Here is a 25505-nt window from a genome sequence, read left to right as displayed (position 1 = left end):
GCCCGACAAATCTTGTAGTCCTCAAAAAAATGCAGAGTAAGGATTAATCTTTAAGATTTCCTCAAGCTTTGTCACCAATGTTTCTCTAAATCTGATTGAGATTGAAAGTCGTTGCATTGTTTCATGCTCAGTGTCAAAAAAGTAAAGTTGCAAGTTTCGTGGCTTCTCACCATCCTCTGGAACAAGTGGATTAATATAATGGTACATTTGTCCTTGGATTCGAAATGTATAAATTCCATTGTAATTTGCAGCCAAAGATTTATCCGCGTGGATACCAATTGAAGTAAATGCAAACATATTATTATAGCTTCTAACACATCTACGAAACTCGGCAGCCTCATCAGAGTCTTCAATATATAATAACATAAGCTCTCGCGGCATCTTAGTAGGTAATAGCTGTATCTCACCAGAGGCACAGCAAAAACCAGGCGATTCCTGATGGAATCGTTTTGCATGACAGTGCGGACAATTCGGAACATCAGGTAATACTGTAGGCTCTGTAGCTATCGTGGCTAATGGATCAGTGACAGAGCGTCTTGTAGACCGACGTTTCCTACGCAATGATGATTGACCAATACTTAAATTAGTTGCTGGAACCTCATTAGCACTATTAGCAATAGATGCAGATACATTTTGTTCATTTTCCTGCAACATAACCAAAGCATAGTTAAAGATTATGAATTTGGTACGATTAAATAAGTGAATCTGACTTGTAATAAATAACAGCTAACATCTCATCAACTGGTTAGTTTTAGCAAAGTACATGCTTAGAGGAAACCACCGTTAACATAAATAATTTAACATTTATTGCAAAGCATTTAAACAACAATTTATATTCCTTGAGACATGCTTAAAACAAGTGTTGAATTCAAAGCCAAGCCTCAATTGATGACTTTTCCAAGCCAAAATTGAGGACTTTGAATTCTTTGGCCTAAGTTTCTAAATCCCACATCGGTTAAGTTTAACATTTGAGAGGTTGTTTGAAAGCTGTAAATAAATCTCAAACAAATCAATTCACGTACACCAAGCAAGTTATCCAAGCAAGAGTTAATAACTTGCTTCATTTTCTCTCTTTGTAATATTTTTTCTAGTGAAATATTAAATTGTCGGTAGTGTCCAATGACGTAGGCAAATTAGCCGAATCTCGTTAAATTCTGGTGTTCTATTTTATTGTCTATTTAGTAGCTATATTTGTAGTGAGTTATTGTGCAATTAATTACATATATAGGTGATTCTGTCTAAGAAATTGGTACTTAAGTAGGTCAGTGTGCCTCACCAAATATTTCCTGGAAATTATCATTTTACAATTTTAGGTACAATAATTTACTCGTTATACCTTAATTTGGTAGGGTTTCCGCAACAATTGGTATCAGAGTTCGAAGTTTCTTAGTATGCTCTGTGGTTGCAGCATACTCTGATCTTCCACATCAGAAAAGATTTCTTGAGCTATTGTTACTCTATATTTAGGAGCTACTAAATATAATTTGTAGAGATGGCCGAAAGTAGATCTTCATCTACAATGCAAGCATCAACAAGCTCGTCATCGTCTATTATGGCGAGAAATACTATGATGAATGCAAAATTAAATGTGGCGACATTTGATAGTATCGATCATTTCGGTATGTGGCAAAGTGAGACTCAAGATGCGCTCTTTAATCAAGGTCTAGACATTGCCATCGAAAAAGAGAAACCAGAAGAGATTGAAGAGAAGGAATGGAGGACGCTAAATCGTTTAGCGTGTGGTACAATTCGATCGTGTCTTTCAAAGGAATAGAAATATGTGTTCTCAAAAGAAACTTCTGCAAATAAATTGTGGACTGGATTGGATGAGAAGTTATTGAAGAAAAATTGTCAGAACAGGCTCAATATGAAGAAGCGTTTATTTCGCTTCACTAATGTTCCCGGCACAATTCTGAGTGATCACATCACTAATTTCAATCAATTAATCACTGATTTGTTGAATTTAGATGTGACATTTGAAGATGAAGATTTGACTCTCATGTTGTTGGGATCTCTTCCTGAGGAGTTTGAGCATCTTGAAACAACTATGCTCCATGGGAAAGCTGAAGTATCCCTCAGTGAAGTTAGCTCTGCCATGTACAGCTATGAGCTCAGAAGAAAAGACAAGCAAAGTAGCAGAGATGAAGCAGCAGAAGCTCTGGTAACTAGAGGACGCTCACAAAATTAGAGAAAGGAGACGAGAGGTAGATCCAAGTCGAGAGCCAGACTAAGCAAAAAATGAGTGTGCCTTTTGCAGAGAGAAAGGACCCTGGAAGAAGGACTGCCCAAAACTAAAGGGTAGACCTGACAAGGAAAAAACTGTTGCGGATTCAAATGTAACTGAGTGCATTGATCAAGACTCAAACTTTTCATTAGCTGTCATGCCTACTGGTCATTCTAGTACATGGCTATTGGACTCAGGTTGTAGTCATCATATGACGTCCAATAGGGAATGGTTCTTTGATTTCAAGGAACAAGAAGGTGGAGTCGTCTACACGGCAGATGAGACCACATTAGCAACAAATGGGGTTGGTTCAATTCGGCTGAGGAATCAGGATGGATCAATTAGGATTCTAACTGATGTCCGATATGTGCCAGAATTGAAAAAGAATCTCATTTCTGTGGGAGTACTAGAATCAATGGGCTACAAGATGTCGGCATATAATGGAGTAATGAAAATCATTTCAGGTGCATTGGTGCTGGTGAAAGGAATCCGAAAAAATAATAACTTATATAACTATCAAGGTAATGCAGTTGTTGAAGTAGCAGCAGTGGCTTCCAGTGATGATCGAGAATTGAAAGTAACCAGATTATGGCATATGCGCTTAGGGCATGCCAGAGAAAAATCCTTGAATTTTCTGATAAATCAAGGACTATTGAAAGGATCCAGTGTTTGCAAGTTAGATTTTTGTGAGCATTGTGTCAAAGGGAAGCAGACAAGGGTAAAATATGGCACTGCAATTCACGATACCAAGGGTATTTTGGATTATGTGCACTCTGATGTGTGGGGACCTTCCAAAGCAATTTCTCTGGGAGGCAAAAATTATTTTGTTACCTTTGTCAATGACTTCTCTCGAAAAATATGGGTGTATACTATGAAGGCGAAAAGTGAAGTATTGAGAATTTTCATCAAGTGGAAAAAGATGGTGGAAACTCAAACAGAAAGAAAAATCAAACGCCTTCGAACAGACAACGGAGGTGAATACACTAGTGATCCGTTCATGGAGGTCTGTGAAAATGAAGGCATTGTTCGTCACTTCACAGTCAGAGATACACCACAGCAGAACGGGGTGGCAGAGCGTATGAACCGAACATTGGTGGAGAAAGTTTAGTGTATGTTGTCCAATGCTGGGTTGGGCAGACAATTTTGGGCTAAGGCTTTAGCACATGCAAATCACCTCGTTAATCGCTTACCATCAACTGCTATTGGCGGCAAAATGCCATAAGAGAAATGATCGGAAAAACCTGCTACAGATTATGATTCCTTACATGTGTTTGGTTCTACTGCATATTATCATGTTAAAGAATCAAAGTTGGATCCAAGGGCGAAAAAGGCGTTCTTTATGGGGATCACGACAGACATTAAAGGTTATCGCCTTTGGTTTCCTGAGACAAAGAAGATAGTTTTCAGCAGGGATGTCACCTTTGATGAATCTATCATGTTAACAAAGGTAGATGTACAGCAGAATGATAGTACTCCCCAACAGGTGGAGAGCACTCCTAAACAGGTGGAGTTTGAAAGAAGCATTATCAGACCAGCAGTGGATATAAGAGCAGATGAAAGGACTCTTATGGTAGAAGAAGAATCAACTGAAGAAAATGTTCCAGTTGAAGAACTTCCATAGCAACATGAATCAATTGCAACCAGTAGGCCAAAGAGGACAATCAGAAAACCTGCTCGTTTTGCTGATATAGTGGCCTATGCATCCCCAACCATAAATGATGATATTCCTGCCACTTTCAATGAAGCAGCTCAAAGTTCAGATAAAGAAAAGTGGAGGATTGCAATGGATGAAGAAGTACATTCCCTTCATAAGAATCAAACATGGAGGCTAACCAGTCTTTCAAAGGGAAAGAAGGCAATCGGATGCAAGTGGGTATATGCAAAGAATGAAAGATTTCCTGACAAGTCTGGTGTTCGCTACAAAGCAAGATTGGTGGCTAAAGGTTACGCTCAGAAGGAGGGAATTGATTACAACGAAGTGTTTTCTCCAGTCGTGAAACATTCCTCCATCAGAATTTTATTGGCTTTGGTAGCACAATTGGATCTGGAACTTGTCCAATTAGATGTAAAAACTGCGTTTTTACATGGTGACTTGGAAGAGGAAATCTACATGACTTAGCCAGAAGGATTCAAAGTTGCTGGTAAAGAAAAGATGGTGTGCAAGCTTGACAAATCGTTGTATGGATTGAAGCAGTCTCTAAGGCAGTGGTACAAGCGATTTGACAAGTTTATGATTGGGCAGAGGTACACAAGAAGCAAATATGATGACTGTGTATATTTGCGCAAGCTACGAGATGGATCCTACATATATCTTCTTCTTTATGTTGATGATATGTTGATAGCTTCCAAGGATCAAGGTGAGATTGAAAAATTGAAATCTCATTTGAGTCGGGAGTTTGAAATGAAGGATCTCGGCGAAGCCAAAAAGATTCTCGGCATGGAGATAAGCAGAGATAGAAGATTGGGGAGGCTTTATTTGACCCAGAAAGAGTATCTTAGTAAAGTATTAAAGAGGTTTGGCATGAATCAAAAGGCCAAACCTGTTAGTACTCCACTTGCTCCTCATTTCAAGTTCAGTGCATCGTTATTTCCAAAGAATGATGCAGAACGAGAATATATGGCAAAGGTACCATATGCAAATGCGGTGGGTAACTTGATGTATGCTATGGTATGTACAAGACCCGACATTTCACAAGCAGTTAGAGTTGTGAGCAGGTACATGCATGATCCTGGTAAGGAGCATTGGCAGGTTGTGAAATAGATTTTACGGTACATTTTGAACACCGTAGATGTTGGATTACTATTTGAGCCGGATGAAAAGATTGGTCAAGATGCAATTGGATATTGTGATTCCGATTACGCAGGTGATCAAGATACACGTCGATCAACGACTGGGTATGTGTTTACACTTGCTAAGGCACCAGTCAGTTGGAGGTCTACCTTACAGTCAACGGTTGCTTTGTCTACTACAGAGGTGGAGTATTTGGCAGTTACAGAGGCTGTTAAGGAAGCAATTTGGCTTCATGGGTTGCTTGATGAATTGGGAATCAGACAGAAGTCTATCAAAGTTCATTGTGATAGTCAGAGTTCTATTCATTTAACAAAGAACCAGATTTATCATGCAAGGACGAGGCATATCGACGTACGGTATCATTTTGTGAGGAAAATTTTGGAAGATAGTACGATACTACTTCAAAAGATTCAGACCAAGGAGAATCCTGCTGATATGCTTACGAAGGTTGTGACAACTATCAAATTCCAACATTGTTTGAATTTGATAAATGTTGTGCGCAACTTGAAGATTGGCGCTTGACAATGCATTTGAAGACACCACCAAATTTTGAGGGCGAAGATTTGTATTTTTTGGTGGGATTAGAAATTATGCCAAGGTGGAGATTTGTTGAATTCAAAGCCAAGCCTCAATTGATGACTTTTTCAAGCCAAAATTGAGGACTTTGAATTCTTTGGCCTAAGTTTCTAAATCCCACATCGGTTAAGTTTAACATTTGAGAGGTTGTTTGAGAGCTATAAATAGCTCTCAAACAAATCAATTCAAATACACCAAGCAAGTTATCCAAGCAAGAGTTAATAACTTGCTTCCTTTTCTCTCTTTGTAATATTTTTTCTAGTGAAATATTAAATTATCGGTAGTGTCCGAGGACGTAGGCAAATTAGCCGAACCTCGCTAAATTCTGGTGTTCTATTTTATTGTCTATTTAGTAGCTATATTTGTAGGTATATTTGTAATGAATTATTGTGCAATTAATTGCATATATAGGTGATTCTATCTAGGAAATTGGTACTTAAGCAGGCCAGTGTGCCTCACCAAATATTTCCTGGGAATTACCATTTTGCAATATTAGGTACAATAATTTACTCGTTATACCTTAATTTGGTAGGGCTTCCGCAACAACAAGCACAAACATACAGCTGGAAATTGCTCTGCATTATTCTCTGTAGATGGCAGTGATGAGCCCGAGCTTAACAAAGACTGAGATGTAGCCATATTTGGCTGATTCATAGCATTGGTTCACGAATATTAAAAGCCGTGATAGCTAGTGTACACACTCCTAATGGCGCATCATTCTTTGTCATACGCTGAGCAGCAGCACGCCGCTCGCGTTTCCTACAATTTTTCTCAGCACGAGCCTCTTCCAAACTTCCATATACTCTATTCCGACCCATTCTCAAAGTATTAATCTACAATAAACCATCAAAAGGCAACTTACTCAGAAGATCAATTAGGTGAGAAAGTAAAGACATCACCCTGCAAAACCAGAGACTGTTGCGGACACTATCCACCGCCTACTCACCAATGCAGCCAAAGCAACTACAATTATACAAGAGATTGGGAAACCAAACACACGTCTGAAGTGAATTATACAAGAGGACCACACCGACAGAAGCGAATTTCCAAGAAAGCTAATTAAACAACGAATTACTTGAAAAGCAAAAGAAAACTTTTCAAGTCATTTCTGAAGCTACCAACGAAAACTAAAAAGAAGAAGAAAGCTAAAAGAGAAGAAAGGTTCCAACAAAGCCAACTAAACAGTGGATCACTTCAAAAGCAAAAGAAAATTTTTCAAGTCATTTCTGAAGCTGCCAAAGAAAACTAAGAAGAAAAAGATTGCTAAAAGAGAAGAAAGAAAACTACTGACCGCCCACCGCCCACCGCCCACTAACTAGTAGAAATTATTAACTTCCAAAAGACCAAGCAGAACTGGAGCCCGCATAGCAAGAGACCAAGCCTTGTCTGCATCAACGTGTCGCCAAGCTGCCCCAATATCATGCAACCAAGAATCATAAAATTCCAGAAAAACCAATACCACCTATCAGCAAAAGACCAAAACGCCCCTCACGCTCACACAAATCACGGCATAACCGGTCCACCAAACACTGTTCACAGCTATTCGTGCTTTATATATGTAAGATAAGATGTAATGCTTGCATTATTCTCTTCAAAAACCAACCAAATGGCAACAATGGAAAAGGAAATAAAGGGAAGAAAGAAAGACCCGGGTCTAATGGTTCAAAAGAAGAAGAAGAAAAAAAGAAAAAAATAGTGAATCAACGTAAAATGCAGGAAAGGAAATAACAACATACAAAAAAGGAAAATAGGAAAAAGCAGTGAAGCAACTGATTTTAGTGGCCAAAGAAAAGTTGAGCTCCACAAACAAATTTGATCTTACTCCATATGCCTATATCTCCTCAATGGCCAAACCCCTGGCTCACTCTTGAGTCCACTCTTTTCCCTCATCATCTTCTTCAACTTCATCATCTTTTTTATGTCCCTTAACGGTGTGCTCTTCTCTTCCCACTCAATTGCTGGCAAACTCAGAAATCTCAATTCTTTCCTCAGTTTCTTCTTGTTCTTCCAAGCTCCAATTCATTCAACAACACTCCACTGCCACAACTACAACACTAAAGCATCCGAATTTGCTCTTCACTGCCCTTGATACACCCCTTGTTGATACCCAATCATTTCTTGCCACTGTCAGTGTCTTGGCTGCCATTGCTCTCTCCCTATTTTTTGGCCTCAAGGTTGCCTTTTTGTTGATTAAATGTGTTATCTTTTTGTGGTTTCTGCTTGATTTGGCTTCATATGCTTATTAGGCAAAAGGGTCGTTCTTTTTTTAACACTAAATTTTCTTCATCCTTTAGGATTATCTAGTGCAGCTTGAAATTATAAGCATACTGTTTTTGTTTCTTTTGCTAAAAAGCTGTTATTTTCGTGGTTTTGTATGTGCTGGGGGATCTTGTTCCTTGCGACAGGTGTGCTGGAAATGGTAATCTCTTTTTCTTGGAACGAATTATTTATACATTAGCATACCTGCATTTAGTCTGCATAGTTGACTTGTATTTAGATTGCAAGTGCATTTTTATGTGTAATTTTATATTATTTTATTAAAAACTGGTGTTTTCGTTTATCTGCACAAAAAATCTAATGCAGATTGGCAGGAAACTTTATAAGTCGAGTCAAGTCGATAGTTAAGTTTCTAGACATGTTCTCTCTCTCTCTCTCTCTCTCTCTCTCTCTCTCTCTCTCTAACGTCTTATTTGATGTCCTACAAAGGTGAAATTTTTTTATTTTTCTGGTCGAGCAATGCTGATGATCACTGCAGATTTTGGTTGGCATGTTTTGTGTGTTTGGTAATAAAAAGTGGAAATCAAGCACCTCAATGTCAAAATAGAAGTGACTTTTTTGGTTTCTGATTAGAAAAGGAAGAAAGAAAGAGAAGAAGAAAATAGGGAGGTAGAATTCTTCAGGAATCTTTTTAACCAGATGTGATTTAAAGGTTTATAGCCTGAAGTTCTGCTCTTTCCATAATATGAAAAAACCTATGTCCAATGAGAAGAAATCTCTTAAGTCTGTTAAAGAAACATTGAAAATGAAAATAATCTTCCTAAGTGCAGATTGTGGAATATTAATCTGGTACTACTTCGTTCAAAAATGTGTCTGTATTAATCAGATAGATGCTTTTAGAACAGTGTCAAATGAGCATCTTTAAGTTGAGGAATTGACGTACAATTGATTCACGAATTTCCGACTGATACTATATTGGAGAATTTAGCTATTTAGCTCTAAGACTGTGTGACTGATTACATTCCAATTGACAGAATTCATAGTAATTCGTTTGGTACATAAAGAAGACCATGTTTCTCTCTTTCTCAGATGGTGCTTAGCTTCAACTGACTCAACAGAATATTGCCTAAGCTGCTCCTTTTGCAAAAATAGACTGGTAGAGGCACTATGTGGAATCAATGTGACAACCCAATAATCAAAAGTTGCAAGGCTTCAGAAACTGATTTCAAAGGGTGAGGAATGGGTAGGATGGTGTAAGATGAAGGTCAAGAATGAAGATCATACTTTGTCTTAGTACCAAAATCCTTGAGATGGTATTTAAAGTTGTACCTACCTTAACCTTTCAAATTGCTAATTGAACATGATTTAAGTAACTCTTTTTCAACTTTTCTTAAGCATAAGCAAAACAAAAACGAAAATAGAGCTGCTACAATTCGATTTGGGAGTTTTTAAATCAATTTACTAGTTTAATATCCTCTATGATGTGCGTTTGCATGAGTCATACAGGATTGCTGTTTCACTACTTGCTTCTGAGTGATTGACAAAATACCACTTGGTTTCTTTTTGGGCAATTTTAGGCTCTCCTAACAATATGTTATGTACTTGGCTCCAAGGATTAAGATTTGGAGCATATTTTATGAGCCTAAATAGAATATTAGAAAGGTCTGTTTGTTCCAGGCGTACATAGTTTGACTTCAACAAGCACATAGGAAATTGTACTTTGACATTAGCCCTATGAGATGGCTCTTTACAGATTCTAGATTAAACGATCCTATTGCTGACCCTTAGCCCTCTGCATCTTTGTACAAAGTTCAAATATGAACCGCCAAGTCATCTGCCTTATTGTTTATGTCTATCAATCTCAACTGTCCAATCACATATGCGCCAGCAATGTTTTGAAAATCGGACCAGACCGGATGGTTCGATCGGTTGAACCGTGAACCGGCCATGACACCGGTTCGGTTCAATGCCATAGTTGGCTTTGCAAGAAAATCGGTCAAGAACCGGTCGAACCGTAAAAACCGCTATTGAACCGGTTTTCAACCTTCCTTCCTTTTTTTTTTTTTTTCAAAATGCAACTATCAAGATTCGAACTCAAGACCTTTGTAATAGAAGACAAATGTATTCATCGTTGTACCATCACATCTTATTAGTTTTTTTTGATAACTTATTTATATAAAGGAAACACTCATATTTCTTTTTTCCATTTTTCTTACAAAATCTCATCCTCTCATGGCTCTTTCTTTTTAACTTTCAACTCTCTCTCTCTCTCTATCCTCTTTTCTTTTGTCACTCCCTTTTTAATCAAACCTCTTTATTTTTAATTTATTTATGTTTTCTTCCATCCTTTAATTTTGTTTTTGTCCATTAAATTGAAAAAAATTTAAAAATAATTATTTTTTTAACCCAAATTATTTAATGCCACAACCACTCACTTTTATCTCATTTTTTGTTTCTTATCAAGTTTACATTTCTATTTTCGATTTTCTTGACTTCCTTCGAACTCCAAATTTCCTTTTTTAAATTGCAATCTCTAAATCCCAAAACGTAAATTAAAATTTAAGTTCACAATATCTAAATTCTCATAGACGTGAATTTTGTATAATTTCAAAATATTGTGATATTTTTGGGTTGGATTTATATATAATTGAAATTGAGATAAAATTTATTTGTTTTAACTTATAATTTAAAAAATTTATTTTTAAAAATCCAAGTTATTAAAAAATAGTAAACTTTTCATCATATAAAGTATTAAATTAGTCCATTACATGTCTTATTTTGTACATATATATATTTATATAAATTATTTTTTAAAAAATTTATTGAACCGAGGTTGAACCGGTCCGACCGGTTGAATCTCGACCCTTTCACTTCACCGGTTCAATTAACGGTCCGGTTTTTAAAACATTGTGCGCCAGTGGCCAGACACATGGAAACACGTCTCAACCACCATCTAGAAGTCTAACTAAATCAATCGTCTCGATTCTCTTACTTACAGCTTCCATCACCATAAGTAAAAGCAAATTCATTTAAGTACCATATGGTATACTGAGGCACTACCCGGGAAAGTGAACAAGCTGAAATCATATGACCTGATAGCGTCAACGATATTACAAGCTATACGTACTCGATCATTATATATCAAGAGGAGTTTAACTGGTGGGAGCAAGTTGAGATAGTTAGGCAAAAGCGTGTGTTGTTTCTGGAATGTTTGAGCGGTGATGTTGCTTTGCAGCCCACAGACTCCTTTTGAGTATAGTGGTACTGGACGAGTTATTCCCCTTAGCTATTCCCTTATTATGGTTTCATTTGACCAATTACTTGTCCTTTTTGAGTTTTGTATTATTGCCCTTGAACAATTTATGTAGCTCAATGCATTTTTAAAGTTTTCCAATCAGCTAAAACCTGTTATATACATAAGTGGATCGAATTATGTTAGTGTCACCAATGAGTACGTAATCACGCTCTTGTTTGGCTTGAAGACTTCTGTGAATCTCTGTAGTCCTTTTGGATTTGAAGCCATGATAATTTCAGATACTTGTTGATAATTGGTAGTGTTCATTACGTGTTAGTAGTCATTTCCCCCATAGCTGATGAACTATTCTTTGTTAATTGACGACAGGTGGTACCAAATGTGTCTTCTGCAATGATGGTAAGATGAAAATGGAAACAGGGCTGGTTGATTGCAGGGTCTGCAAGGGTGCAGGTTTGTTACTTTTTAACTGTGTACCACAATTAATATTTCGGAGCATTAACAGGTCTAAGAATACATTGTTTATAAACTTGATATTGTTGCATTTTTATCACTTCGGTTGTTAAGCTAATAGTATCATTCTACAGGTTTGATACTGTGTAAGAAGTGCGGAGGTTCTGGATATGCAAGACGTTTGTAAAGAGCTTTAGAACCCCCAGAATCGCTTTTTCCCCTTGTAATTGCCAATATGGAAGATAATGTCATATCCCTAATTCATTTATTCAAGACTATCTTCTTAGCATCTTTACTAGGTCCACTTAACAGTTTCCATCTTTTTCTTTTGTTCCTTTCTTTTTTGGGATTTTTTTGGGGGGTGGGGGGTGGGGGGCGGGGTGTTAGTATCATTTTTATCTACACTTCCTGACTTGGTCAATATGTATGATTTGTATGGCATATTATCACCTGTCTGTTGCTATAGAACACCCAAAAAGGTGGAAAAATTGTACTGAAAGTGGGAAAATAGTAGTCCAGGTAATCGATCAGTTTCTCTTTTGGGAAAATTCTATCAAGTTAACAACAGAAACAGGAGCTGAAAGCCAGGAAGACTCGTGGATTGTTTCTGACCTCCATGTTTCAACCGTGGCCATTAACAATTGCAGACAGCTACTTATGCATCTCACTTGGTCTGGTAATCCCACAAAACATGGTATTTGGTGGCATTTTACTGCCTTCTTCCTTCTACTCTTCCTACAATTTCCAACCTTGAGCGATGCTATTGCTTATTAAGCTCCAGCCTTTGGTGGTGAGGATGGAATGATGTTTCCATTTGCAACAATAACACAACACCATCCAAAAAGAACTTGTATCAAGACTTTTGTGCTATATTTTCCCCAAACAAAAAAAAAAAGGAAAAAGAAACAGACTTATACACTAGATCGTATATGTATTGATTGCATAATTTGCATTCAAAGACATCTGACTATTGTTTGGGAGCTTACATGCAGAGACAACTAATCATCCTCATTCTAAATCAATTGACAAACATCTACTTTTACAAAAGTTTGGTAATAAAAGCAAAAGCATATTACATCCACTGTATATTGGATCCATACTAGCTAGGAAGAATTCAATTCTGTCACCATGTTATTTTCAAGACATGAATGAACCCAATTGGCAGCCGTATTTACTTTGTCATTTATGAAGAAATCACTTATCACTTTGCCATCCATTTGTCTAGATAAGATGGAAATCTTAGCCATATCATTACCTAAGTTTCCATTTGACCGGCCTGCCAGCTTTCTATTCTGACCATGAGCAAAGACCAACATGTAGGCCATCTTTTGAAAAGAGTCTTACAATGGTTAATCTTATCCACCCTCCTCCGGCCACCATGATACGAAGAATGTTATATTTTCCATTTTAAATTTAAAGAAGTTGCACACTTGTTACATATTAGTACTAAAATTTAATTAATACCATTTTTCACCCATAAATTCACTAATTTGAAGTAATTATATTTCTTCATAATTTTGTAGAACCAATCTAGATATGACTTGGATAGAGGATCAATTCCGCTTCAACAGGAGCAAAACTCGAAACACCAAAAGCAACAGGTCAAAAAATTGAAGCAACAAACCAGTAGAAGTATAGAACTCACAAGTGATTCAGCAATTAGGCTTTTGGTTCAAGTGGCAGACCAAGCTTTGTCTTTAATCCTGTCCTGTATTTTTGGCACCACATTAACTCAAGAGAATTTGCTTACATAAACATTTCAAACCTAATCCACAAATATCCTAAAACGAAATATATTTCACAAACTAAATGCCAACAAAAATTCCAATTCAGCATGATCAGTAGTTGAAACCCTTTTGTCCTGCTAAACCACTAGGACTTTCATCAATACTATTTAACCCCCACCTATTATTTGATGACATAAAATTGTTCCTAGTAATAATTTTTCTCTCAGACAATTTATCAAACGTATAATAGACATGTCGGATACGGCTATTCCGGAGGCTCCGGCAGCTGTCTCTGCCTCTGCGACTGCCACTGAACCGTATGAGGTGGACGAATGCCGGGGAGTCCTCCGAGTCTATAGCGACGGCTCAATTGTCCGGTCCACCAAACCAAGCTTCGAAGTGCCTGTAGAAGACGACGGCTCCGTTCTCTGGAAGGACGCCGTTTTCGACCCAGAACGCAATCTTCAGCTCCGGCTATACAAGCCGGCTACAGCGACGTCGTCGAAGAAGCTCCCGATCTTTTACTATATTCATGGAGGAGGGTTCTGCATTGGCTCACGCGCATGGCCCAATTGCCAGAACTACTGCTTCAAGCTGGCTAAGGGGCTTGAAGCGGTGATCATATCTCCTGACTATCGGCTGGCGCCGGAAAACCGGCTTCCGGCTGCTATTGAAGATGGGTTCATGGCAGTGAAATGGCTTCAGGCCCAAGCCGTGGCTGACAAGCCGGACACATGGCTCACTGATGTAGCCGACTTTGGGAGTGTGATCATTTCGGGTGACTCGGCTGGGGGAAATATATCTCATAACTTGGCTGTTAAGCTTGGAGCCGGCTCACCTGAGCTGGCGCCGGTTAGAGTAAATGGGTATGTCCTTCTGGCTCCTTTCTTTGGCGGGACTGTGCTTACCAAGTCTGAAGCTGAAGGGCCAACAGCTGCATTCTTGAATTGGGAGCTCATTGACAGGTCAGCTGGCTGGCTAATTGTGCAGCACTAATTTCATATTTTTTGGAATACACTAATTCGATAAAAAAAAAAATGCACTAAATATTTAGACACATAATGATTTTTTTTGATAAATTATAATTTTTTTATTAAGGGTTTTGTGATTTTTCAAGATTAACTTGTACCTGTTCAAACAAAAAAAAAAAGTTGTATTTCAGTTATACAATAAATATAAAATAGATCACTTTTTACATTTTTGTTGGTTCTCGTTTTACATCAACTTAAACATGTCAAAAGTGATGCAAAGTAGTTATTGTAATGTGTCATGCCCATTGAAAGCGATACAAATTGATAGCAATTGTAATTGTTTAAGGAACTCATGATTAAGATTTGATTACTTTTATGTACAAATTATGTGAATTCCTTGTTTAAATTGCGAGTTTTCGTAGAAAAATTTTCTAGATGCATTTTGTAATTACTTTTTTATCTCACATCGCTATAGTATATATTTTGACAAAAACTTCAGAACCTTGCAATCCAAACGGATAGATTTTGTGATTTTGTTAGGTACACCACCACGGTGAAATTCGTTAGCTAATGATTTGTTATTTTGCTTGATGAATTAGGTTCTGGAGGCTTTCAGTACCAGCTGGGGAGACTACTGACCATCCGCTAATAAACCCATTTGGACCCTTAAGCCCCAACCTGGAAACAGCTGATCTTGATCCCATCCTAGTGGTTTGTGGAGGAAGTGATTTATTGAAAGACAGAGCTGAGGAGTATGCAAAGAAGTTGAAAGGGTGGGGAAAGAAAGTTGAGTATGAGGAATTTGAAGGACAGCAACATGGGTTTTTCACTATAAATCCCAACTCTGAATCTTCCAAGAAGTTGATGGGGATCATTAAACAATTCATTACTGAATATTCTGCCTAAGTACTCAATGTTTGATGAGCCTTTTCAAACGAAGAAGAAAAGAAACAGTTGAAGCCTCATTTGTGTTTATCAATTGTAGGTATTTCTGTTCATGTCATGTGTTCCGTAATTGCTCAAATAGTATATCATGTTACAAATTTGTGCCAAGGAATTGTAGCCTCCATTAGTGTTTTGTATCGGACTTGTGCTTTATCTCAAGTTTCATCACCTTACAAATGATATTAAGTTGGAGCTACATAGGAATCAATTGACTAAACAACCATTTCTTTACTAGAGAATAAGTTCATTTCGAAATAACATTGAAATGTTGATCATCGATTTAAAACCACAAAAGTATACAAGGAGGAAAAAAAATAGATAAATACTGCAACTTATTCATGGGTATTAATTGTCCCGTTCCAAATTCACAACTTTATATGATGATTATTTAAGGATAAGTACGAGATTTCGAAATTTCGAACATATCTATTTCACAACATCACTAAAAGGTCAATAATTATACAACCTCTTTATGTGATCATGTTGTTGAACGTTGTTTTGTATATTAACTCGTTCTTGATGGCACCAAGGATGCCATAATGCATATGATCTTTCCTTAACTAGTAGTTAGCCTACTGCTAGAACAAATTAGGTATGTTTCGTTATCAAGATTTGCCAAAAAAAAATTCAAATTTTGTTTTGCTTACATCATAAGTATAATTTCCAACCACTTTTTATCTATCACATATATCACGTCATAAAGAGTATTACTGTAATTATTTCAAATAATCACCCTGCCAAAACAAATGTTTTCAAGGTAATTGATAGGTCACTTTACCTCTTTAACGTTTGGTGCCACTATCAATTTCCCCCTTAACGTTATTTTTTAATCACTTTATCCCCAAGACTAACAGTCAAATTTAACGGAGTTTGTTAATTAAAGTAAAAAGACAAGTATAGCCCTAAAAGTTATTATCACTTTACCCCTATAAACTATAGCCTCATTATCAATTTACCCCATAAAGTTATTTTTTAAACAATTTATCCCACCATTAAACCAATTTAGTAAGTTAAAAAACTTCAGAGAATACCCTCCTCTTTGTATAATAAAAACAATAAAAAATTTAAAGTGGCCCTTTTCATTTTTAGTATCAAGAAAAAAAATCAAAGTATTAATCTCTTTCTTCTTGGCAATCTTATTAATATTAAAACAAATAGAAAGATTAGGAGGGGAAGGGAGAGGGGGAGAGAGAGAGAGAGAGAGCTCAATTCTTTTTTTTTTTTTAAATACACATAAGAAAGAATGCAATACTTTTATTATTTTAAAATTATTTTACTTTAATGTTTACCGCCAGATTTCAATCCTAATCCCAATAACCTTAAATTAATACGATAATGTTAGACTTTTCTTTATTTTTTTTCTTTGTAAAATCTAATTCTCTGTCTCCTTCTTTCCTGTCTCTTTTTCTTTTCCTAATAATAAGTGTGAAAAAAATTTTGAGAAAATCTTTTTATTTTTATATTTTTGGATCTCTTAAAGTGAAAAAAAGAAGAATAATCATTCCAACTTTTTTATTTTTAATTATATATATATTAAAGGGTCAATATATTTAAAAAAATTTTACCATACTAATTAGATTAACGATGAAGTAAAATGCCTAGAAAATAATGTTAGAAATTAAAGCGATTATATCACTATAATTTAAAGGAATAAAATAATAATAACAATATAGTAATGCTATAGAATAAAAAGGTATTTTTGTCCAAAATTTCTTAACATGTTAACTTGAATTACTTATGGGGGTGAAATGACTAATAGATAACGTTAGGGGATAAACTGATACTAGTAATATAGTTGAAGGGGGTAGAGTGATAATGACCCTAATTGATATTTGATAGTCACTAATGAAGAATGCAAAAGTTTGTGTGAAATAGATGTAGAATTTTTTGTGACATGACTTGTCAATAACAGAAAGTTCATAAACAATCTCTATGAGTTATAAATTTCCATTTAGTTTAATCATTTAAGTCTTCCGCCACGCAATGTATATAGGTGATTGTCATAGTTCATGAAGAGTTGTTCTCACCTTGCTTGACATCCACAATTTGGTTCTATTTTTTTTAAAATTAAATTTTCTTTTGCATTTATTTTACTAAACTCTCCCTTTTTGTCACAACAAGAGATATTCTTTTGTTGTGGTCTTACTATCTTTTTCTGATATCATTTTAGCACAACTCATTCCTAGCCTAGGGACAAAAGACCAAAGAATTGGTAATAGAAGTGAAAACAAGTATCATAAACATTGTCAATCTTTTTTTGCTTTTTAATACAAGCTCACCATTTCAAACAATCGAAATTATTTTACTTATTCACTTTTGGTCTAGCACGTTCTCTTTCTTTCTCTAGTTCCTGTAGACACCAAATTTTTTAATTTAGTTTATTTGCTATTATTTTTTTTGTTATGTTAGTTATTATTTATTTTAGTCTCTTACTTTTATTTTTAAGACATTTTTAGCATGGAATTTATCGAAAAAAGAAAATCATTCACAAAAATATGCTTTGTTTCGTTTAATGCGAAATTTCTTGCATGTCATATCAAATAAGGCAGGCTCCTAGAGAGTACCATGCCAGAACTCTTATTTCCTAGGGCTTATGAGTGTAATGGAGACAAAAATCGATAAAAGTTAGTTCAATCAGATAAATACACATAACACATTGTAACAAATCAATACAAAGAGATAAAGCAATAAAAGGAATAGAGGGGTTGGATCCCTCCCCTCGTGAATAGTGTCCCTAATAGGGTAAGGCAGACTCTACCCTAGGTAAAACTATCATGGATGCATGAGGCCGGGGCTCACTAATGCATCTAGACTCGATAGGTTTTAGGTCCCCGAGCCTTCAGACTTGGAAAACAAGAGTCATCAATCCCAAGGTTCTTTGTCGGTGGCTCGAGCGATTCCCCAGACATTGCTACGCACACATCGTGTCACGGCTACATTTCATGAGTGAATCTATCAAAAATCCTTAACCTTCCACTAAAAGCTAAAGGCTATGACCCAAAGCTTAAAATGGAAGATTGAGTGACTCCTCGGATCAAGCTACGCACAAATCGTGTCGCGATCACAAGTCCAAGTGAGTCGCCTAAAATCCTAATAGGGTGGAGTGGCGTGACAAGTCACTAAAAGAAAAATAAAGGAGGGATAAATAATAAAGCGTATGCACGTATGCTAGTGCTCCTTTTTGGAGGGGAGGGATCGAGAACCAATGCGAGACTCTAGGGTAATATCCCCCCACTCAAATGCAATGCAAAGCGCGGGATAACATACATAAACTATCCATCCATCAAATCAATCGTACGAAAATAGGTGAGGGAGTGAGTTGATACGCGCGAAATGCAAAACCCTAAAAAAGGAAAAATGCAACCCTAAACATCCAAATGCGATATATGGAAAGGTTAAAAGAAGAAAAAGATTGACTAAATCAAATTTGCTCGGACTCTCTAAGTCCCCAGTAGAGTCGCCAGCTGTCGCGCCCAATTTTTTATAAGTAAAATAAATAAATGGTTTAAAAAGTGAATTTTGATTCAATTTTTGGTTGAAAAATGAATTTTTGATTTAAAAAGAAAATGAAAAACATGGGTCTAAATGGGACATGAAAATGCGACGATTTGACCCAAAATATAGTTTAAAAAGGGTTTATTGAATGAAAAAATGGAGTCGCCACTTGGTATAGAGTTAAGGTGTACCAAATCACCTAAAATGAAATTTTAAAGAAAAAATGGAAAACCCTTTTTAAACGACTCCAAATCTACGTAAATCAAAGAAAAAGGTTCGGGAGTCTCATTTGAAGAAAGGGAAGGCAAGGATAAAAATCCGAGACACCCTTTCGACCTAACCAAGGCTAGTTGCGTGATTTAGTCAAGGATTTTCTTATTTTAACCAAAAGATTTATCACATTTGGACGTGCTATATGAATGCAACCCTAGTCCTAGGAGGGTATCGGGGAGCAAAATTTCTCTTCAAAACTCAATTGATGCCAATCACATTAATTGTGATGCTCAAAGTGGACTCTTTGGAGGGGTCACGAATAATGCAAAAATATGAGACTTTAAGAAAAGAAAAAAAATAAAATAATTATACAAATATACATGTTTTAAAGGAGTGCATCATGTCGGGTATGGGGGACTAATATTTGTGACTCAGTTTCCCCTTTTAATAGAGGGAATACGAGCGTGCTAAGGCCAGAAAAGCCAAACTCGTCAGTATCCCATATTTAAGGGTTTCCCTAATCTAATCAAGCAAATGCACTACCCTAATCCTAATTCTAAAATGAAATGCAAGTTTAATGTCATGTATCATACAAAGGGGTAAATATATAGGGAAATTAGGGATAAGGGATATACGCATAAGGGAAATATCATACAAAATGATAAAAGGCCCTAGAAAGTGAAAAATATGCATGAGATGGAGTGATTTTATCATGCAATCATGATCTAACGCGTGAAGGGCTCCTAAGGGTCTAGCGTTGGGTTAGCCCATGTCTACAAATTCTCACTAGCATTGGACTAGCGGAAAATCGTAACAAAGAGCCACAACTAGCATTGGACTAGTGTGGATTCGAGAAAGGCGGCCACAACTAGCGTTGGACTAGTGTGGTGACGACATGCATTTGTTATAATCAAATAAATCATGTAAAGCATAATAAAACAAATAAACACATAAATCACGTATAGCACATAAGACATAAGCATGGTATCTAGATGCAAGGTCCTAAGAAAACGGTAACACGTAACACATAGGCATGCAAAAACACACAAGGCAAACAAAGCAAATAAAGCCCTAACTATTACATTCGGGGGAAGCCAACTACAATCTAAGAGGGAAAACGGAATAAAATAAATAATAACCTAGCTATTACAACTTTGGCATTCAAGTGCCTTTCAAATAATCGAAATTGAAAAATAACTATACAAAACTAAAACAAATAAAGTGGATAAATAAATAAATAAAATGAAAACATTCAAAGGGCATGCAATTAAGCATATAAATCACATAGACACATAGGGTCAAATAAAGTGGAAATAAGGGATAGAGTGTACCTCTTTGCAATGGTAATCAAATGAAGGAAAAATAGCTTCAAAACAATAGAAGGGTCAAGGCACCAATTAAATAGTAAAGTATAAACAAAAAATAAATTAAATCAACACAATCATCAAATCCTTCATCATGAAAACATGAAGGATCTATTTGAAAGCGCTAGGCTAAAGCCTCTAAGAGTCTTCATCATTATTTGTCAAAGAAAAGAAAAATTCTGTTCCGAAAAGGAGGCAAACAAGTGTGTATATGTGGAGCTCTTCAGAAGTCTTTCTCTTCTCATTTGTAGAAATTTTGTTTCAAACTTTTTCAGCAATAAAGTTTTTTATTTATACAATTGTTGATTTGTATATAATAATGTATATTTCATTCTTTTTTGGCTATTTGAGGGATTTCATGATGAATTTTAAGAAATAAGACCGAATTGAGATTTTTTTCAACCTCTAATCTGAAAATTCACAAGTGTATGCTTTCTAAAATAAATAAACTGGCGCAAATTCTGATTTAACCCTAAAATAAATAGGGCCTTTTGTCAGTTAATTCAGATACATGCAAGAAATTTCGCATTAATGGATATCACAAAGGGCTAAGGAGGAAAAGCTGAAGGAAAAGGGCAACGGGGAGAGTGAAACGAAAGAAAAAGGGAAAAAGCGTTCGGCCAAGAAGGAATCGGATGACGGCTAGGGAAAGCAAGGAGTCCAGGCCCAACGTGATCTTTGTGATGTTGGCGGCATGAAATTCATACCCAACGTGATCTTTGTGAATGGTCAGTGGGATAAGACCCAATCCTGCCATCCAATTGGTCAAGAAATTAAGTGTGATTGTCAAGAAAAGGGGGGATAGAAGGGTGCGCGACATACGCTGAAACTTCGCCCACAAGAAATTAAATTTGATTTTTTTTTTCTGATTTTTGATTTTTCGAGAGAACCTTTTCAAAATAATTTGCCCCAGTGTAGGGTCCTTTTCCCTTCTTTCTTCTCATTCTTCGACATCGGCCTTCCACATCACCAGATGCTCTTTTGTCGATTTCAGCCATAAATACCTGCACAGGGGGCTTACCAAAGTATGACATGCACTTAAATTTCATGAAAAGAGCAGCGTGATTGATTCGAAAAATGTATTATTTGATTCTTGGGCGAAAACCTCAAATGTATTACAAAAAATTTGCCCCAGTGTGGGCCCATTTTACGAAATCTCATAAACAAAATTTCCATGCTATGAAATCCGTGGGTCTTGCTGTGGATTATTGCTGTTCTCATGCGTTGAACAAATTTCTGAAGTTGCAGAATATGGTTGATTCGTTGAGTTGCATAGTTTTGGTTTGTTGCCCACAATTCATCCAAGATTCGTCCTTTTCGTGCCAATGGAATCCTTTCGCTTCATTTATGCTGTTTTCCACATCCCAAAGTTCCACTCCATTCAGCCCATAAAAGTTCTGAGACATTTTTAGCATGGAATTTATCGAAAAAAGAAAATCATTCACAAAAATATGCTTTGTTTCGTTTTCAAATTTACTGTTTATTAATTGAAAAAAAAAACAAAAATTTTAGCATTTTGTCTTTATCTTTTATTCCTACTTGTGTTCATTTTTGTTTACTTAAATTGTTATTTCGGTTATTTTTATTTATTGTTTAATTAAATGATTCATTGAAAAAAAAAAGGAAAGGGAAAAAAAAGAAGAAAAAGCAAGCTCACGCACCCCGAGCTACACACGATCCAAGCTTTTTCTCCATCAGAAACAAGGAACATGCGTGAGAGTACATAACTCAATGCAACTCAATTCTAATCTGATTTCCATCATTTTTTCCGTCATTTTTTCTCCACCTTTGGATCATGCTAACCTGGCTTTCATCAAAGAAGCAAGAGGAATCTAGAACAAAGAAAACCTAGGGGCTGAGAGGAAGGAACAAGAAAGAACTACGGGAGAAGGGAGGAAGGAGCTCTCGGCTGGAAAAAAGGAGAGCAAGAACAAGGAAGTGGCGGCTGCAACACAAAAAGCAAGGAGGAAAAGGGCTGCTGGAAGAACTAGAGAAAGCGACGGAGCGGAAAAGAAAAACAGCGAGGGAGATAGGAGATTGAGAGAGATGTTCAGCCGAACAAGGGGAGAACCGAGAGGGAGCTTCGGCAGGCGAAGCAACTAAAAGAAAACAGAGCAAAGCAAAAAAAGGAAAAACTGAGGCAACAAACAAGGGGGGTGACGGCGAGGTTTTAGAAAAAGCAACAAAAGAAAAGGGCTGAGGGAATAAGGAGCTTCAGGGGACGAGCTGGAGAAGAAAGGGTAGGAAGTCAGAGAAAGAAACTGGAAAAGAGCGATGGGCAACAACGAAAGAGCCGAGAGAGAAGCTGCCGAGTGAGGAAGAAACGGGCAATTGAACGAGAAGAGAGGTGGTGCAGAATTTGGAAGGCAGTCGCAGCAAAAAGATAAAACTTTTCCCAGCTTCGTTCGCCTTGCGCTGAGGTTCATTGTTCCTCCATCCCGACGCCGTCTTTCTGCAATTCAAGGGAGTGCAGGTAACCTTTCATTCTCTGCTCTCTCGTTCACCAAGCATCAGGCTATTCATCTGGGTGTTAAATGGATTTGTAGCTAAACTTGCTATGAGCTTTCTTCCTTCATGTTATTATCTTTTGTGCATCTTGGGAGATGATGGATCTGTGTCATGGATGTCCTCTTGGTTTTCTGATGATGAAGCTGTAAACTTTCAGTCGGTTTCCGATGATATCATCATGGGTCTCCTCAAAAAGCAAGCCAACTATTTTTGCCCTATGCATTCTTTATGCTTTTCCCTTGTTTTGATCAAACAATGGTCTGAAACGTCATTTGTTATGGTTGTTAGGACCCTTAAGAGTCAGTTTTAGAGTCTGCTACCACAAACTTGAAGTGCTGGGCTTTGTTGCAGAAAATGTTGATAAACTATCTTTTGGGTTGGTTAAAGTTCTTACTCGGCGTCTTTTTCCATTCTTTCTGGGTTTGTTTTGCTATGTGATGGTGATGCCATGCGTGTATTTGCTGCAATTCAAAGGCATTTGTTTCTTACAGCAACAGGCATTGTCTACAACTTTTGAAATAGTTAGTTGTTTTTTTTTCTGTATTGGTTATCATTTGTTTGGCCGCAAGGTCTGATCCGCTGAAATTTTGTGTTTTTAGCCAATAGCTCTGGGTTCATTTGAAGTGTTCAGTGTTAAGGGGCGTTTGGGGGATAGTTTAGTTGGTTTTGGTTGGAAGCTTCACATGAGTTTTCTGCATCAGAAATTGCAGAGAGTATTTGTTGTTCAAAATAAAGTTTATTCGTGGCTTTGTTATGGGTTTTCTTTTCCAAAAGAATTCTGCACTTTGCTTGTGGTTTGCATGTGAACGGCTGGATTCATACCGGATTTCCTTTAGCGGAACAGGCATGCAGTTTGCCATTGTTGTTCATTTCTGCATTTTTGAATGAAAGTTGTCAGTTTGTCCCATCCGAAAATCTGGAGAGATGTTACTGTGAATGCTAAGTCGTCTATTTGTTTTTAAGTACAAGATTATGGTGGGAATCTTAAGTTCTTATCTTGTGTTGTGTCTTGAAGTATCGGCAGAGGTTTAAGGCATTTGAAAATTCTTGACTAAATTACGCAACTAGCCTTGGCTAGATCAAAGGGGTGCCTTAGATTTTTATCCTTGCCTTCCCCTTCGTCAAATGTAACTCCCGAACTTTTTTCGTTGGTTTACGTAGACTAGGAGTCGTTTAAAAGGGGTTTCTTTCTACCTTTTCCTTTAAAAATTCATTTTAGGTGACTTGGTACACCTTAACGCTATACCAAGTGGCGACTCTGATTTTCGTTCCAAAACCCTTTTTAAACTATTATTTTGGATCAAATCGTCGCATTTTCAAGTCCCATTTAGACCCACATGTTTTTCATTTTCTTTTTAAATCAAAAATTCATTTTTCAACCAAAAATTGAATCAAAATTCACTTTTTAAACCATTTATTTATTTTACTTATAAAAAATGGGGCGCGACAGTTGGCGACTCCACTGGGGACTTAGAGAGTCCGAGCAAATTTGATTTAGTCAATCTTTTTCTTCTTTTAACCTTTCCATATATCGCATTTGGATGTTTAGGGTTGCATTTTTCCTTTTTAAGGGTTTTGCATTTCGCACGTATCAACTCACTCCCTCACCTATTTTCGTACGATTGATTTGATGGATGGATAGTTTATGTATGTTATCCCGCGCTTTGCATTACATTTGGGTGGGGGGATATTACCCTAGAACCTCGCATTGGTTCTCGATCCCTCCCCTCCAAAAAAGAGCACTAGCATACGTGCATACGCTTTATTATTTATCCCTCCTTTATTTTTCTTTTAGTGGCTTGTCACGCCACTCCACCCTATTAGGATTTTAGGCGACTCACTTGGACTTGTGATCGCGACACGATGTGTGCGTAGCTTGATCCGAGGGGTCACTCAATCTTCCATTTTAAGCTTTGGGTTCATAGCCTTTAGCTTTTAGTGGAAGGTTAAGGATTTTTGATAGATTCACTCATGATATGTAGCCGTGACACGATGTGTGTGTAGCAATATCTGGGGAATCGCTCGAGCCACCGACAAAGAACCTTGGGATTGATGACCCTTGTTTTCCAAGTCTGAAGGCTTGGGGACCTAAAACCTATCGAGTCTAGATGCATTAGTGAGCCCCGGCCTCATGCATCCATGATAGTTTTACCTAGGGTAGAGTCTGCCTTACCCTATTAGGGACACTATTCACGAGGGGAGGGATCCAACCCCTCTGTTCCTTTTATTGCTTTATCTCTTTGTATTAATTTGCTACAATGTGTTATGTGTATTTATCTAATTGAACTAACTTTTATCGATTTTTGTCTCCATTACACTCATAAGCCCTAGGAAATAAGAGTCCTGGCATGGTACTCTCTAGGAACCTGCCCTATTTGATATGATACGTTTAAATTCAATACTTCGCATTGGCACCATAAATACATTTCATTCTAGGCTCATCCCGGCATACAAAAGGGGTCCCTTTAGGTCACGTTTTGTGTACTGCATATTTATTCGCTTTGATAATTTGGCATCATACATGATCCATAGAGCGAATGCCATTTAGGGGATCCCACGTTAGGAATAAATCGCCCTGTGTTTTGGATATTTAATCCAAGGAAACTTGCACGTTTATATTTTTGTACCATCCAAAGGGGTAATGCACAAGGTAAGGTAGGATCCGATCCTTTCCATTACCCTGGGGTGATCTTTGGTACATTAGAATATGAGCATCTAATGATCATTTTTTGGCCATTTTTAACATAGTTGGTAAAAATCCCTTGCTT

At 36.9% G+C, this 25505-nt stretch overlaps 1 protein-coding gene and 1 long non-coding RNA gene across 2 annotated transcripts; one reads left to right on the top strand and one right to left on the bottom strand.

Annotated features, from left to right (window-relative positions):
- Positions 1-12028: 12028 nt before the first annotated feature.
- On the bottom strand, positions 12029-13289 carry LOC113702198 (uncharacterized). Its single transcript, XR_003451085.2, has 2 exons — positions 13160-13289; positions 12029-12296 (listed from the first exon to the last, which is right to left on the bottom strand). It is a non-coding gene; the product is annotated as an uncharacterized lncRNA (long non-coding RNA).
- Positions 13220-15361, top strand: LOC113702189 (strigolactones hydrolase CXE15-like). The gene is made up of 2 exons (XM_027223256.2): positions 13220-14206; positions 14812-15361. Exons 1-2 carry the CDS (start codon positions 13494-13496, stop codon positions 15116-15118), a joined length of 1020 nt encoding a protein of 339 aa, XP_027079057.1. The 5' UTR covers positions 13220-13493; the 3' UTR covers positions 15119-15361.
- The last annotated feature ends 10144 nt before the right edge of the window (positions 15362-25505 follow it).

The sequence above is a fragment of the Coffea arabica genome, chromosome 1e, assembly GCF_036785885.1.
Source record: "Coffea arabica cultivar ET-39 chromosome 1e, Coffea Arabica ET-39 HiFi, whole genome shotgun sequence".
Lineage (NCBI taxonomy): Eukaryota > Viridiplantae > Streptophyta > Magnoliopsida > Gentianales > Rubiaceae > Coffea > Coffea arabica.
This window is presented reverse-complemented; position numbering and strand designations above follow the sequence as displayed.

Bases quoted from the DNA above. Each gene is read 5' to 3' on its own strand.
- LOC113702189 (XM_027223256.2), top strand. From the start codon at position 13,494: ATGTCGGATACGGCTATTCCGGAGGCTCCGGCAGCTGTCTCTGCCTCT. The intron at 14,207-14,811 runs GTCAGCTGGCTG...TTGATGAATTAG, and splicing joins AATTGGGAGCTCATTGACAG to GTTCTGGAGGCTTTCAGTAC.